Genomic DNA, 19,087 nt, shown 5'->3' on the forward strand with positions numbered 1-19,087 from the left:
AGACACAGCACAACACAACAACCAGAACAGAAACACACACAGCACAACACACAACAACAACAAGACCAGCACAAAAAAAAGAAAAAAACACGACAAAGACCCCAACACAAACAGACAAAGACAACAGACATCCCAAAAGACACACAAAACACACAACAGCACAACAAGAAAAAGCCACAGAAAAAGAACAAAACACAAACCACAGAACAACACAGACACACAAAAACAAACACAAACAGACAACAGACACAGCAAACACAACAACCAACACAACACAGAAAACACAGACAACCAAACAGCAAACACAGCACAAGACACAAACACCAAAAAACAACAACAACAGACAAACAACAGCACAAACAGACAACACCCAAAAAAACACAGACAACAGGCACAACACAACACCGACACAAGCACAACACATACAAGCAAAAGAACAAACAACACAAACAGAAACAACAAACAACACCCCCCCAACACAGACAAACACCAAAACAAACAGACAAACACAAAAGCAAGACACAACACAAACACAAACAAGCACAACACAACACACACAAACCCAGCAAACACAGACACACCACAACAACAAAGACACACACAACCACACAACACAACACAAGACACACAAACACAGAACGCCACAACACAGACAAAACACAAAACCAGCAAACAAACCAACACAAAAAACACAGCAACAGAACACAAAACAACAAAACACAGACACAAACAAACACCCGCACAAACAGACACAACAAACAAAAAACAGCACAGACACAACACAACACAGACACAAGAACAACACAACAAAGAACAAACAAAGACAATCAAAACACAGCACAACACCAAACAAAAACACAACACAACACACAGAACACAAAACACACAACACAGCACAACACAGACACAAACAACAACACAAACACAAACACAACACAACACAACACAACACAGACAACAAAACACAGAACACCAACAAAACAACAACACAGACACAGACCAGAACACAACAAACCCAAGACCCCAACAAAGAAAACACAGGGGAAAAGACCCAACAAACAACCACCAACAACAAACACAGACCACAACACAGAAAAACACAGCAACAACACAACCAGACAAGCACAACACAACACAACAACAACAAAAGACACAACACAGAACACATCAACAGAACAACAAACACAGCACAACACAAACAAGAAAGACACAGACACAGCAAGACACAAACACAAAAAAAACAAGACAACCCACAAACACCAACACAAAACAGCCAGGACCCAAAAAAACCAACAAAACACAGCACACCGAACAGAAAAAGAACAAACAACACAAAGAAACAACAGAAACAAAGGAAAAGACAAACAACACAGAAACAACACAAGCACAGAAACAGACACACAAACAGACACTAACCAAGACACACACAGAACACAAACAGCACATAAACAAAAACACAACAAGACAAAAGAACAAAAGACATACAGCACCAAGACAAAAACACCCTAACAGACACAGACAACACAAACAGAAAAACCAAGACAGACACAGACAAAAAACAACACCCAACAAAACAAGAAGACACACACAGAACACACAGACACAGACAACAACAAAACAAGAACAGCAAAAAAAAGACAACCACAAACACAACAACAGACACAGACACAACAGAACCAACAAAGGACAAGCACAACACAGACACAACACAAACAACAAAAAAAAACACAACACAACACGACAAAACACACAACACAGACACAAGCAAGAACACAACAACAGACACAGAAACACAACAAGACACACACAGACAAACACAAAAGACAACAAGAACACAAGCACAGACACAACACGCACAGAAAAACAAATAGACACAAAGCAAAACAAAAAGACAGACACAGACAAACGACCAAACACAGCAAACAGAACACAAGCACAGAAACAACAAAGACACAAACAACAATAAAAGAAAACCAAGACAAACACAAACACAGACACAGACACAGACAACACAACACAAAAAAACAGACACAACACAACACAGAAAAAAAACAAAAACAAACCACATAACACAACACAACACAGACAACAGAACACATACACAGACACAACACAAGACAAAAAACCACAGACAAAAAGACACAACACATACCAGACACACACCACAAAGAACAGAAAACAAAACAAGACACACACAAAACAGCACAAGACAACACAGACACAGACAACACAGAAAAGAAAAGCACAGACACACAAAGCAAACCCAAACACAAAAACACAACAAAGACAAACACAAACACAACACAACAAAAAACACAACACAACAAACAAAAACACAAGCAACAGCACAACACAACACAACAAACACAGACACAACACCAAACACAGACAACAGACAACCACACCACAGACAACAGACATAACAGACAACACAAACACAACAACTACAGACACAACACAAACAACAAGCACAAAACACAACAAGACAACACAAAACAACAACCCCAAAACAACACAGAAAAAACGAACAATCAGAACAACACAACAAGCAAACCAACAACAAACACCCAAAAAACAAACACAACCCCGAACACAGACAAACCAAACAAACACATCAAACACAACAGCACAACACCACCCCATCACAACAACCCAAAACACAACAACACAAAACAGAACAGCACCACACAACACAAGACAACACACCGACACAGCAAACACAAAACAGCACAATACACAACAAACAACCACACAGCAACAACACAAACAACACCACAAAACACACAAACAGAACACCAAAACAAACAAAAACACAAACACAACAAGACAACACACAAGAAACAAACACAACACAGACAAAGCAAAGCACAACACCACACACAACACAACACAGCAAACAAACACAGACACAAACAACAAAACAAGACACACCAACAGACAACAAAAGACACAGACACAATGCACAACACATCCACAAAACAAACAAACAAACACAACAGACAAAACACAACCCCAGCACAAACACAACACAGCACAACACATAACAGCATCAAACAACAAACAAGCACAAAACAACACAACACAACACCAAAAAACAAACACAACACAACACATCACCAAACAAAACAAAAAAAAGACAACAAACACAGCAAACAACAGACACAACACACACAACACACAAACACAAAAAGACACAACCAACAAGCAAACACCAAACAAAAAAACCACAAAACAAAAAGACAAGCACAACACAACACAAGCACAACACACACCCACAACACAACAAACAAAAATACAATCAAACACACGAGACCACACAAAGGGCAACACACAACAAAGCAATAACATAACACCGACCAACAAATTACAAAATACAAAGACAATAAACATCACTCAATGACAAACACATACACAAACAAATAACAGGGACACAACCATCATATTCACAACATATACATACAAACCATAACATCACAAACTGCAATAACCCTTAAAAACACACAAAACAATACACAAACAAAACTCACAACACCAACAACACAACACTAAAACAGCACAACACACCATACACATAAAAACACAAACACATACACACACAAACAGACACATCAAACAAACAGCATAACACAGCACAAAACCACAACACAGACGCAACAAACACAAAAAAAACATAGACAACAAACAAGGAAAACAGAACCAAACACGCCAACCCAGACACAGAAGAAAGTTTAAAAAATAAAAAGACACATACAAACCAACCGGAATAGGCAAATACAGGACAATAAAAACAGACTAACAATATAAGCAAGTACAACACACACACAACACAGACCAGGCCCCACACACCGACACAAAACTCACATTTACACAATAAATCCATAATTTTACATAAAAAAATTAAAACAAGTAATACAACCATAAATAACACAACCTACTCACAACCAACATCCCAATCAAATAAAAAACCAGAGTGAGAAAAAAACGGTAAAAAAAACCCCCCCAAAAAAAAAAAAAAAAAAATTTTTAAAAACCCAAAAATAAATAAAAACAAAAAAAATATAACCAAAAAAAACTCAAAAGAAAACACAACACACAAACCTAAACATACAACTCAATAAAAAAAGAAAAAAAAAAACATACCATCACAACACATACACATCACAACACATACACATCACAACACATGCATGTCACAACACATATACATCACAACACATACACATCACAACACATGCATGTCACAACACATATACATCACAACACATACACATCACAACACATACACATCACAACACCTACACATCACAACACATACACATCACAACACCAACACATACACATCACAACACATACACATCACAACACATACACATCACAACACCTACACATCACAAACACATACACATCACAACACTACATCACATACACAACACATCACAACACATACAATTAAACATAATCACAATTCTATGTTTACTCACTTTTTGAGGTGGATAGACATATCTACATATTTATCTCTGGCCTGACTCTCCCCAGTCATCACTTTAGCTTGACATTTTAACAGTTCGTAACACCTATCTCGCTGCTGTGTTGCTAGGGCTGAGGTGGGCACCAGAAATATCATCTTGCTGTGACATTTTCTCAAGTGGTGCTGTAATTATAGAAGTTACAAGTTACAAAACAGATTGTGTAGAATATAAGATGTACAAGCACCAGCGTACTAAATACCATGACCCTACACAGCTGGTTTATTTAGAATTTGTTTGTTTTTGTTTAACGTCCTATTAACAGCCAGGGTCATTTAAGGACGTGCCAGGTTTTGGAGGTGGAGGAAAGCCGGAGTACCCGGAGAAAAACCACCGGCCTACGGTCAGTACCTGGCAACTGCCCCACGTAGGTTTCGAACTCGCAACCCAGAGGTGGAGGGCTAGTGATAAAGTGTCGGTACACCTTAACCACTCGGCCACCGCGGCCCCGGTTTATTTAGAAGATGTGATCTTAATTGCAAATGGGACAAGGTTAGCTTGTTTGTTTGTTTGCTAGGTTTATCGCCCTTTGAACAGCTGGGGTTATTTTGAGGCAAGATATCTTTGCAATAGAAAAGGCACGTCGCATGCCATCCAGAGCAATTAGGGTAAAATGCCCAAGGTTACAACAACAACATCACAGACCGGTCTATTTCATACAACTCAATGTTAAAGGGAGAGATATGTATATGTATACAGATGTAAGGAAGAGATATGTATACAGATATAAGGAAGATATATTTATACAGTTGTAGGGGAGAGATATGTATACAGATGTAGGGGAGAGACATATATACAGATATAGGGGAGAGATATGTATACAGATGTAGGGGAGAGATATGTATACAGATATAGGGGAGAGATATGTATACAGATGTAGGGGAGAGATATTTATACAGATGTAGGGGGAGACATGTATACAGATGTAGGGGAGAGATATGTATACAGATGTAGGGAGAGATATGTATACAGATATAAGGAAGATATATTTATACAGATGTAGGGGAGAGATATGTATACAGATGTAGGGGAGAGATATGTATACAGATGTAGGGAGAGATATGTATACAGATATAAGGAAGATATATTTATACAGATGTAGGGGAGAGACATGTATACAGATGTAGGGGAGAGATATGTATACAGATGTAGGGGAGAGACATGTATACAGATGTAGGGGAGAGAGATGTATACAGATGTAGGGGAGAGATATTTATACAGATATAGGGGAGAGATATTTATACAGATGTAGGGGAGAGATATGTATACAGATGTAGGGGAGAGATATGTATACAGATGTAGGGGAGAGATATGTATACAGATATAGGGGAGAGGTGTGTATACATATGTAGGGGAGAGATATTTATACAGATGTAGGGGAGAGATATTTATACAGATGTAGGGGAGAGATATTTATACAGATGTAGGGGAGAGATATTCATACAGATGTAGGGGGAGACATGTATACAGATGTAGGGGAGAGATATGTATACAGATGTAGGGGAGAGATATTTATACAGATGTAGGGGAGAGATATTTATACAGATATAGGGGAGAGATATGTATACAGATGAAGGGGAGAGATATGTATACAGATATAGGGGAGATATATTTATACAGATGTAGGGGAGAGATGTGTATACAGATGTAGGGGAGAGATATTTATACAGATGTAAGGGAGAGATATGTATACAGATCTAGGGAGAGATATGTATACAGATATAGGGGAGAGATATTTATACAGATGTAGGGGAGAGATATGTATACAGATGTAGGGGGAGATATGTATACAGATGTAGGGGAGAGATATTTATACAGATGTAGGGGAGAGGTGTGTATACAGATGTAGGGGAGAGATATTTATACAGATGTAGGGGAGAGATATGTATACAGATGTAGGGGAGAGATATTTATACAGATATAGGGGAGAGATATGTATACAGATGTAGGGGAGAGATATGTATACAGATATAGGGGAGAGATATTTATACAGATATTGGGGAGAGATATGTATACAGATGTAAGGGGAGATATGTATGCAGATGTAGGGGAGAGATATTTATACAGATGTAGGGGAGAGGTGTGTATACAGATATAGGGGAGAGATATTTATACAGATATAGGGGAGAGATATGTATACAGATGTAGGGGAGAGATATGTATACAGATGTAGGGGAGAGATATTTATACAGATGTAGGGGAGAGATATTTATATAGATGTAGGGGAGAGATATGTATACAGATGTAGGGGAGAGATATGTATACAGATATAGGGGAGAGATATGTATACAGATGTAGGGGAGAGATATTTATACAGATATTGGGGAGAAATATGTATACAGATGTAGGGGAGAGATATTTATACAGATATTGGGGAGAGATATGTATACAGATATAGGGGAGAGACATGTATACAGATGTAGGGGAGAGATATGTATACAGATGTAGGGGAGAGATATTTATATAGATGTAGGGGAGAGATATGTATACAGATGTAGGGGAGAGATATTTATACAGATATTGGGGAGAGATATGTATACAGATATAGGGGAGAGACATGTATACAGATGTAGGGGAGAGATATGTATACAGATGTAGGGGAGAGATATTTATACAGATGTAGGGGAGAGATATGTATACAGATGTAGGGGAGAGATATGTATACAGATGTAGGGGAGAGGTGTGTATACAGATGTAGGGGAGAGATATGTATACAGATGTAGGGGAGAGATATGTATACAGATGTAGGGGAGAGATATGTATACAGATGTAGGGGAGAGGTGTGTATACAGATGTAGGGGAGAGACATGTATACAGATGTAGGGGAGAGGTGTGTATACAGATATAGGGGAGAGATATTTATACAGATATAGGGGAGAGATATTTATACAGATGTAGGGGAGAGATATGTATACAGATGTAGGGGAGAGATATTTATACAGATATAAGGAAGATATATTTATACAGATGTAGGGGAGAGATATGTATACAGATGTAGGGGAGATATATTTATAAAGATATAGGGGAGAGATATGTATACAGATGTAGGGGAGAGGTGTGTATACAGATGTAGGGGAGAGACATGTATACAGATGTAGGGGAGAGAGATGTATACAGATGTAGGGGAGAGATATGTATACAGATGTAGGGGAGATATATTTATACAGATATAGGGGAGAGATATGTATACAGATGTAGGGGAGAGATATTTATACAGATGTAGGGGAGAGAGATGTATACAGATGTAGGGGAGAGATATGTATACAGATGTAGGGGAGAGAGATGTATACAGATGTAGGGGAGAGATATGTATACAGATGTAGGGGAGAGATATGTATACAGATGTAGGGGAGAGATATGTATACAGATGTAGGGGAGAGATATTTATACAGATATAGGGGAGAGATATGTATACAGATGTAGGGGAGAGATATTTATACAGATGTAGGGGAGAGATATGTATACAGATGTAGGGGAGAGATATGTATACAGATGTAGGGGAGAGATATTTATACAGATGTAGGGGGAGACATGTATACAGATGTAGGGGAGAGATATGTATACAGATATTGGGGAGAGATATGTATACAGATGTAGGGGAGAGATATGTATACAGATGTAGGGGAGAGATATGTATACAGATGTAGGGGAGAGATATTTATACAGATGTAGGGGAGAGATATTTATACAGATATAGGGGAGAGAGATGTATACAGATGTAGGGGAGAGAGATGTATACAGATGTAGGGGAGAGAGATGTATACAGATGTAGGGGAGAGATATGTATACAGATGTAGGGGAGAGATATGTATACAGATGTAGGGGGAGACATATATACAGATGTAGGGGAGAGATATGTATACAGATGTAGGGGAGAGGTGTGTATACAGATGTAGGGGAGAGGTATTTATACAGATGTAGGGGAGAGATATGTATACAGATGTAGGGGAGAGATATGTATACAGATGTAGGGGAGAGATATTTATACAGATATAGGGGAGAGATATGTATACAGATGTAGGGGAGAGATACAGATGTTTGTTGTTTTACCTGCATAATCTTAATGGCCACATGTGTCTTTCCACTGTTAGTTGGGGCCACAACAATGGAGTTGTGTCCATCAATACCAGGTTGTGCCAGCTCCTCTTGGTATCTAAACACAACAGCACAGCTCAGTCATTACACAGGGCACCCTAATAGTTCATTCCAAGGTCAGGTGGCCAACAGTTGTTTTCTTTGACAGTTTAGTTTTCAGAATGATTTGTTTTAAATTAACAAAAATAGCCTGATGACCATTTGACAAATCAATTTGATATTCATACTACTTTTCTGTAAGCCCTCCCCAAGGACCTGGTGGTGGTCAGTAGTAGAATAAACTACTGGTCAGTAGTTCTACTAAATCTTCAACATTATAAATTATATAAAATCCATGAAATCCTGCAGCGGGAGAAGTTTTCAAAGCAAAATGTCTCATCTCAATTTCCCTTAATATTAAGCTGTTTCAGACTAAATAAGCTTGTGATGCACTCAAGCATTCAGCATTTTAAAGCCACAAAATTGTCTTAATTTCCCTTATTCAACCCCATCCCTCTAGCCCTTGGAATCATTTTTGCAAACTATATTTGTTCTCTTCTGGTGGTGAACCAGCTACGGCCCAAATGGTTGAAAACCATGCAGTCACGATCAGAAGGTTTTTAAAGCAAAACTGTCTCGATATCAACTAATAGGCCCATTTTACCCTCTCAGGTCCTGGGGTTGTATACACTTAATTTTATGAAATATGTTCATGTTGCCAAGTAATCAAATTAGTAAGGTTACAATATGTACAATCCTTCAGGTCGAGTAGGATTTCAAACTGAAATGTCTCTACTTAGTAGAAGGTCACCATCTGGCCCTGTGGTCATATCAACTTCATTTATACAAAATAAGTTCATATTGCCCAACTGATGTTTTAGACTAAATGTGATTACAATCTGTATAAATCTCCAGAGGAAGTAGCATTATAACTAAAATAAAATTACCGCTACAATATGTAAGTTTACAGTATATTAAGAACATTAACAATGTCTAAAAATCATCACCACAATTACCGGAACAGAGAGAGATCTGGTCCTCCTCGTTCGACCCGTTGATACACCAATGTAGTCTCTGATGGTGTAGAAGTCACAGAAGCTAAAATAAAAAAATCACTGAAAGATTTCAGGAAGCTGAAGGCTGACCCTGATAATTGGCTGGGCCCAGGACGGGAGAGGGATTAAAATAAAATAATTTTTAGTAATTATCAGATCAGGAGGATGTTTGGTTTTCAGCCTATCAATATAGCTGAGGACCGAACAAGTATATCACTTAAAAAAATTAGCCACCTGTATAGAGAAATTTCAGTGCTACAGATTATATGTTATACATACCTGACTGATGACTGTGTATGGTCACTGGCGTTGGGGACAGAGATGGAGATGATGGAGGAAGCGGTTCAGATAACTCGTCATGCTCCGTCGGTTGTCGAGAAGCTGTTTGTGTTTGCTTCACTTCCGTTACCGTTTCCTCATCATTAGAGTCACCAGTTTTTTCCAGTTTTAAATTCTCTACCAGTTTCTCTGTTGTTTTGACCTCGGTATTGAAATCCTGGTGTACATTCGGAGTCCTATTCATTTGTTTTATATCAGATAACGCTTCACCAAAATCTTTAAAAAATACATACACAAGAAGTAATTAGTGTAAACCAAAGATCGAACAACATCTTACCATGAAAAATGTCAGTAAAATATTTACTGATGTATCAATATTTAATCTAATTAATATATCTAAAGGTGTATCAATATTTGATGTAATTAATATATCTAAAGATGTATCAATATTTGATGTAATTAATATATCTAAAGGTGTATCAATATTTGATGTAATTAATATATCTAAAGGTGTATCAATATTTGATGTAATTAATATATCTAAAGATGTATCAATATTTGATGTAATTAATATATCTAAAGGTGTATCAATATTTGATGTAATTAATATATCTAAAGGTGTATCAATATTTGATGTAATTAATATATCTAAAGGTGTATCAATATTTGATGTAATTAATGTATCTAAAGGTGTATCAATATTTGATGTAATTGATATTTTTAGAGATGCATAAATATTTAATCTAATTGATATATTTAAAGGTGTATCAATATTTGATGTAATTGATATTTTTAGAGATGCATAAATATTTAATCTAATTGATATATTTAAAGGTGTATCAATATTTGATGTAATTGATATTTTTAGAGATGTATAAATATTTAATCTAATTGATATATTTAAAGATGCATCAATATTTGATGTAATTAATATATTTATTCGGTCGGCGAATAAAAGTTTTAATATTTACTTTAAGTTTTGAAGCTGTTGAATGTTGAGATACACTTCCTACTCTTATCTTTGTTATTATAACCATCGAGTGACTCCCGGCATACCTCGCGGTATCCATTCTTCAGCGAACACACTACTATTGGATCCTACTAACCTTGAGGACCGGCGTTGGCTCTACCCCCCTTGTTTAATATATTTAAAGATGTACCAATATTTGATTGATTAGATATCTAAGATGTATAAATATTTGATGAAATTAAGATATCAAACATGTATCAATATTTGATGTATACTGATGTAATTAAAATATTTGAGATGTATAAATATTTGATGAAATTAATATCTTTAAAGATTTATCAATATTTGAAGTAATCAATATATAAATATTTGATGAAATAAATATATTCAATATGTATCAATATAAGATGTGATTATTATATTTAAGATGTTTAAATATTAGATGTCATCAATACATTTAAGATGTATAAATATTAAATGTCATCAATACATTTAAGATGTATAAATAATAGATGTCATCAATACATTTAAGATGTATAAATATTTGATATATCCATATCTGTTGGGGAGATATCCAAAGAGAATCAGATTGATGATCAAATCAGAAGAGAAAATTCTCCCTAAGGAGAAATTCTCCAAGAACCAACGTCCTGCAGAGTTCAAAAAGATGCTTTGTTTCATCGCTTGGTTCCAGGAGGATCCATAGTAGATACAGAGGCCTCTTAAACAATCCAGGTAAATAACAAAATAAAATAAAATAAATAAAATTTAAAAAAAAATAAAAAGAAGAGTGCCAACTCCTGAATCCAGGTATCTAAATGTTGTATTGAAAAGGAATGCTGGTTGCCGACATGTTTCGGCCTAAGGTAGGCCGTCCTCAGGGCACAGCTTACAGTGTTACATGATGATCAGTCAATTTTATTTACCTGAATCGTAGTTTTCCATTGTATGTAATTCTAATCTCTCCCTTCTCTCTTCTTCTTCATTCCTTATCTTCCATTCTGGATCAATGAACAAATATCTGTTAACAAGTGTAGCTATCTCTCCAACATGTAAACATCTTTAACAGTAAGATACATACACAGGTATAAACATGCATTAACTAACATTTTAACAATTAGAGTGTGTGTGATAATATCATTATACAGAATTTCCTTTGTGTGTGTGCTTATGTACCAATGTATGAGCAGATTTACGAGTGGTGTTATGTAGTGGTGTAATAATCATTATACAGAATTTCTTCTTTGTGTGTGTGTATGTTGTACAAATGTATGAGCAGATGTATGGGTGGTGTTATAGATGTGTGTAAGTACATAGATGTTGTATGAAGATGTTACAAAGTGCTGTTTAACATGTATCATTGTATTAAATAAAAAAATATAAGTTACAAAAAAAAAACCGTTTTATTGTTAACAATTCAGCAGACTTTTTTTTATTAAGTAACAATGGCAAAAGGATGTGAATGTCCACTGCCCTTTAACCCTAGGGATGAAGTAATACATAACGAAAAATAAAAACTCAACAATACGTTTTACCCAAATCTCAACCCGTGACTCTCAATTCTACCACAGTGGAATTTTAGTTGGGTGCCAATGTGAAAGAACAGGTAAAAACCCATTCCTGCCGAGTGTCTCGACAAGAATCGAACCCGGGTCTACGGCGTGATAATTAAAGCCACGGCTCTACCTCCTGAGCCAAATAAGCTGTGACAGAGCCCGTATTTAATAACATGTACAAGCCACACCAACCCATTCCTTTGATATGAGTAAGTATAGTAGATATATTGACCAAAGTCTTTTTTTAACTTTTATTTGAATAAGCTTTAAATCTCAAGTGATAAATGGCCTATTTGGGAAGATAAATCATCTAAAGATTAATTACTGCAAATCTCTTGTCATATTTGTTTAGATATGTCTACAGACACAGATTTTATGACCAAAATTGTTCTGACTAATCAGAAATCTATTTTTCAGTATTTTTTCCTGACGATTGAAATTCCGACAGAGAGACTTCCTGACAGAGCTCGAACTTTGGGGGTGATAGACATTAAGGATCGAACACCCCCCGCCCTCCCCTTCCACTCCTCCTCCCCCCCCCCTTCCCACACACACTCCTTCACCTCCCCCCACCCCCATCCCCCCTAGCTAAATGTCAAATGTATTTGCTCTCTTACTCTTCATGAAGTCTGGATCTATCTTCTCAGCTAAATGACCAAAACGGTTTTCAGCCAGTGTCTGTAGGAACAAGCTATACCAATCTGACTTTTTACGTTGTATTCGATCTAGTAACACGGCTGATGCAGCCAATGCCCCATTATTTCTATTTTCTGCTGTGATATTCTCTTTGTCCTCCTGTCCAAGCACACCCTTCTGTATTAATGATGGAAGGATTTCTAACGGATTGATACCCTGACGCAATTCCACCATAAATATGTTGATGATTCTCTTGTTGCGATCCCTGTCTTCCATTTCCATTTCTCCCTCCAGAATCATTGAGAGAGATTCATAGCCTAGAAAAAAAAATATATTAGATTGTTATATACATTCTCATGCACTTGAATATCAAATATCACAACAATTCTATTATATAGAGAAAGAGAGACATTAATGGCAGAGAACCGAGTTGGAGAAGAATCTTAACAACAGAGTATAGGGAAGGAGAGGGATGGAAATAGCAGAGTACAGAGAGAGATAGAGAGAAATATAGAATGGCAGAGTACACAGAGAGAGAGAAAGATGGAAATAGCAGGGTACACAGAGAGAGAGAGAACGATAGAAATGGCAGAGTACAGAGAGAGAGAAAAAGATGGAAATAGCAGGGTACACAGAGAGAGAGAGAAAGACAGAAATGGCTGAGTACAGAGAGAGAGAAAAAGATGGAAATAGCAGGGTACACAGAGAGAGAGAGAAAGATGAAAATGGCAGAGTACAGAGAGAGAAAGATAGAAATGGCAGAGTAGAGAGAGAGAGAGAGAAGGAGAGAGAGAGAGAGAGAAAGAAAGAAATGGCAGAGTACAGAGAGAGAGAGAAGAAAGAAATGGCAGAGTACAGAGAGAGAGAAGATGGAAATGGCAGAGTACAGAGAGAGAGAGAGAGAGAGAGAGAGAAACGGCAGTGTACAGAGAGAGAGAGAGAAAGATGGATATGGCAGAGTACAAAGGGAGAGAGAAAGAAATGGCAGAGAGAGAGAGAGAAATGGCAGAGTACAGAGAGAGAGAAAGATAGAAATGACAGGGTACAGTGAGAGAGAGAGCTGGTTTTAATGACAAAATACCGTTCGGGAGAGGGATTTTAATGACAGAATACAGTGAGGGAGGGGGATTTTAATGACAGAAATACAGGGAGGGAGAGGGATTTTAATGACAGAAATACAGTGAGGGAGTGAGGGAAGGATTTAATTGACAGAATACAGTGAGGGAGGAGTTTTAATGATTACAGTGATACATGTTAATATGACTATCCATTTATCACAAAGTGATCATCTTGTGTCAGAACGAACTCAATTCATCATGCCATGAAAAATAACAAAAAAAGGGTGATGCAGTTCTTAATTCAAAAGTCTTAAAACACCACAATCATATGCATACCATGTTTTTTCAGAGCATTCACTAACATCCGCCATCTTCCCGGGACCTCTTTCCTCTCCACTAAAACCTCCAATAAGTACTCTGTGCCAGCCCTATTACTGTTCTGGCGAGTCACATTTCTGACTTTCTCAGCATCTGAACCTGCAACATCAGCGTAATATTGGTATGCTTCTGATAAAACAAGAATTACAGATAATTATAGGTCTCGCCTGTCCTGCTTTGTTCATGAAGTAAGTTTGAAGCAAACTCCAATATTTCAGTACTTTCTCCAAAAACAACCAAAAAAACTCCACATATAGTGCAGAAGCATCGTGTATACATTATAGACATGTGTATAAAATATTAATGCATTGAAAAATAAATAAAATTTCGCAAAAACACTAATTCTTAAAATTCACCTAAATGTGTCATTTTTACCTAAAAAAAAATCACTCTTTCTAAAAATTAGGAGGAAAATACCTCGATCTGAATAATTATTAGAATAGATTTCATTTCAATTTAACTATAAACCTCTTTTTAAACCAGAAGCAAAGTATATTATATCAATCAACTTCTCAAAATCTAAGGTTTTTTAACCCAAAAATTTAGATAAAAATTCATGTAATCTGTAGGGTGTATTCAGATGTCCCTACTACAATGCAACTTTAAAGTCCAGATTTACCAGCATCCCTAATTTCCAGAGTCACTGGACCATAAATTCCTGATGATATTCTGTAAATGAAGGCAGAGTTGAGATGCCCACTGTGTGATCTAACTATATATATATACAAAAATTGGTTAAAGTTGGACTTGTACTTTTTTAGAAACGATCTAAAAACAAAACTAATTTGTTATGTGAAATGTTGATGACAATTAATGCCACGGCCGCAGCTGGAATAGTAACATATCAGCGTTTCACTTCACAACTATACTGACAGAAATATAAAGCTCAATGTGCACAAGAGGATACCAGGGAGGCATTGCATGGTGGACCCTAACGAGTTTAAAACATGCAATGAGGTCAGGTATTGGAAATTCAGGAAAGAAACCATGGAACCCCCTCAGGATCTAGATAGCAATAGTTTTGAGCTATATATGGTAAGCTGTTGTGTGAAAATAAAAAGACATTTATCAAATATTGATAATTATTTATTATTATCAATAATCATTTATTAACATAGTAATTCTATTCATTTTTAAACATAATTCTTGAATTATTAATATTCAAAAATGAATTATTGATAAATGCAGTCATTTGTTAAATATTATTAAATTATTCATATCTTATAGTTCATTTACTGATATCAATAAACCATCTACTAATATTAATAATACAATCAATCTTTTTAAAATATTGATAATGAATTACTTGTATAAATTGATTTAAATAAATGAATTATTAGCTCACAAACATGTACAGTGGCCATGGCATATTTTTATTGGATGTTCCAAACTTAAAAAAAAATAATGGTAAGATAGTAGTTGGAGTTTACATAAATCAAATATGTTCGCATTGTTCCTTGGCGTTATATTTTATTGAGAATTTCAAACATAATGTATGATAATCCCTCTAAATTGCCATTACCAAGGGGAAATAACTCTGCCATCCCTACAGTCTCAGCGAATGGTGGAAGTGGAATGGCAGTTATTTCCCTTCGTACATTCAATTTTGCCAGAATCCTATATTTGAACCCATGAACATCTGAAAACAAACTGAATACGGATGTGACATGGAAGTAAATTAAAAACAAGCAATGATACAGTGTTCGATCAAGATCTTAGTTTATGTGGATGCTTCACCAGAGTTCATATACTACATGCACAAAGTCACCTGATACCACGTCGGTTAACGATGGCAGCAGTTCTGTGGCTATGACGCTGTCCACCAGTACCGGGCGATATACGTCCAACATTTCTCCGAGGTGTAAGTCATCATTTGATTGTCCTTCCATCGTCACAATGACAAATTTCAATACACGATCGGACGTACCTCCACAACTAAACCGACGTCACCTTACCATATATAGAATGCACAATAACGATACTGGAAATTTTCGGAACACGATGACGTAATCCTTATCAGACATACTTTCACTTTCTCTTTCAATTGTGAAGTCATTCACCTGTCAACGTCACCCAACGCTTACAGTCATAATATGTATACTTAGGATGGAAAGCGTTGAACAAAATATAGACACAAAATATACAAAAGAGTAAACACTTTTATAAAGGTTATGGAAAAACAAAGAAAGCAAGAAGGTACGGAGTCCCCAAGAGGACTTATAGTAATATATTCACTGATCAGTTCAAGAATTATTACATGGGCATGAGTTACTTACCAATTGGTACGAGTTACTAAAACGTCCAAAGGAGCTACTAATCTGTCCGCACGAGTTGCTTTTCCGTCCCCATGAGTTACAAATCCGTCCGCACGAGTAACTTATCCGTCCGTACGAGTTACTAATCCGTCCGCACGAGTTACTAATCCGTGCACACGAGTTACTAATCCGTCCGCACGAGTTACTAATCCGTCCGCACGAGTTACTAATCCGTGCACACGAGTTACTAATCCGTCCGCACGAGTAACTAATCCGTCCGCACGAGTAACTAATCCGTCCACACGAGTAACTAATCCGTCCGCACGAGTTACTAATATGTCCGCACGAGTAACTAATCCGTCCGCACTAGTTACAAATATGTCCGCACGAGTTACTAATCTGTTTGCACGAGTTACTAATCTGTCCGCACGAGTAACTAATACGTCCGCACGAGTAACTAATCCGTCCGCACGAGTAACTAATCCGTCCGCACGAGTTACTAATATGTCCGCACGAGTAACTAATCTGTCCGCACGAGTAACTAATCCGTCCGCACGAGTTACTTATCCGTCCGCACGAGTTACTAATATGTCCGCACGAGTAACTAATCCGTCCACACGAGTTACTAATATGTCCGCACGAGTTACTAATCTGTCTGCACGAGTAACTAATCCGTCCGAACGAGTTACTGATATGTCCGCACGAGTAACTAATCCGTCCGCACGAGTAACTTATCCGTCCGCACGAGTAACTTATCCGTCCGCACGAGTAACTAATCCGTCCCCACGAGTTACTAATATGTCCGCACGAGTAACTAATCCGTCCGCACGAGTAACTAATCCGTCCGCACGAGTAACTTATCCGTCCGCACGAGTAACTAATCCGTCCACACGAGTTACTAATATGTCCGCACGAGTTACTAATCTGTCTTCACGAGTAACTAATATGTCCGCACGAGTTACTAATCTGTCTTCACGAGTTACTAATATGTCCGCACGAGTAACTAATCCGTCCACACGAGTTACTAATATGTCCGCACGAGTTACTTATCTGTCTTCACGAGTTACTAATCCGTGGCCACGAGTAAAATAATTAGCATTTATTTCACATCTTGTATGAATTGCATTTAAACTTGTATTACTAGAAGTATTATAACCGAAATCAATACTGGTACATTTGTATGTAACAAACCGGTCATGCCCTCATAATAAAGGCTATATGATGTAAGTCGTTATAAACGGCCCGTTATTCAAATGTCATACATGTTACAATGACCCGTTAAAATTTAAAAAAAAAAAAAAAATTAAATATACATGTTATATACGACCTGTTATAATAGAAAATAAATAAGATGATACACGTTGTATTTGGCCCGTTATAATAGAAAATTAGTAAGATGTTACATGTTGTATATGGCTCGTTATGAGAGAAAATTAGTGAGATGCTACATGTTATATATGGCCCGTTTAAAAAGAAAATTATATGTCCCTGGTTTCGGTAGCACTTGTTATTAACTAATTCACAAATATAACTCAGAGAGTTTATTCAGCACTTTCATTTTTGTTGTCTTATTCGCATTAATTACAGGCACGTGTTCACGTTTGTTTCTATATATTTCCTATACGGCGGCTCCGATCGTGTTCAACCTGTGACGTCACAGGTCAGAGGTCACATCTTGTATTCGGCTTTGGGCTTCAGGTGTGTTTTCGAGAAAAATCGCAATTACTCGGTAATGGGTCTGCCGATTTTGATGCGGTTTTCTGCATTCTTGTTTATTAATCAATACCAATAACATATTTAAATATAATTTTTCGTTCAGAGTACACTTTAAAATTGCAAAATATCCGAGTCCAAGTTGTATATCCTGCAACAAAACACGAGTCAAAGTTGATTATTTCTATTCTACCATGTACTGTTTAGTTCTGAGTTCTACCTCTTTCTAATAGAAAAACGGCAAAGAAACCCCGGGAAAAATTTGTAATTTATTTTTTGAGTATTGCATTATTTTGTTGATAAAATATACATTTCTTTACAGGCACTACAGTACTACAATCAAGAACATCTATCATATGGCATTGATTTTTTTTAAATTAAAAAAAAAAAAGGATGAAAAAAAAGCGTGTATTATTGACACGAGCGTGTATTATTGGGAAATAATACATGGTTTTAAACCAATCAAAACTGGCGTTGCATAGCAAACGTGGTAGAATGTATCATTTATTTTTGATGCATGATTTACACATATTCAAGTAACTATGTGATTAATTGTTCACATGTTAACAGTTCGCTCAATCTAGACC

General features: G+C 36.7%; 1 protein-coding gene across 2 annotated transcripts in view; it reads right to left on the reverse strand.

Annotated features, from left to right (window-relative positions):
• Nucleotides 1-16,498, reverse strand: part of LOC117339537 (probable ATP-dependent RNA helicase DDX58) — a 35,460-nt gene extending 18,962 nt beyond the window's left edge. For both annotated transcript variants that reach the window (XM_033901208.1, XM_033901207.1), the window contains exons 1-8: nucleotides 16,301-16,498; nucleotides 14,491-14,631; nucleotides 13,078-13,413; nucleotides 11,831-11,905; nucleotides 9,935-10,210; nucleotides 9,617-9,698; nucleotides 8,577-8,679; nucleotides 4,482-4,651 (exon numbers count right to left, since the gene is read on the reverse strand). In XM_033901208.1, coding sequence (XP_033757099.1) covers nucleotides 4,482-4,651; nucleotides 8,577-8,679; nucleotides 9,617-9,698; nucleotides 9,935-10,210; nucleotides 11,831-11,905; nucleotides 13,078-13,413; nucleotides 14,491-14,631; nucleotides 16,301-16,421 — 1,304 coding nt within the window. In that variant the 5' untranslated portion in view covers nucleotides 16,422-16,498. The remainder of the gene's footprint in view (nucleotides 1-4,481; nucleotides 4,652-8,576; nucleotides 8,680-9,616; nucleotides 9,699-9,934; nucleotides 10,211-11,830; nucleotides 11,906-13,077; nucleotides 13,414-14,490; nucleotides 14,632-16,300) is intronic.
• Between the last annotated feature and the right edge of the window lie 2,589 nt (nucleotides 16,499-19,087).

Source organism: Pecten maximus, chromosome 12 (assembly GCF_902652985.1).
Source record: "Pecten maximus chromosome 12, xPecMax1.1, whole genome shotgun sequence".
NCBI lineage: Eukaryota > Metazoa > Mollusca > Bivalvia > Pectinida > Pectinidae > Pecten > Pecten maximus.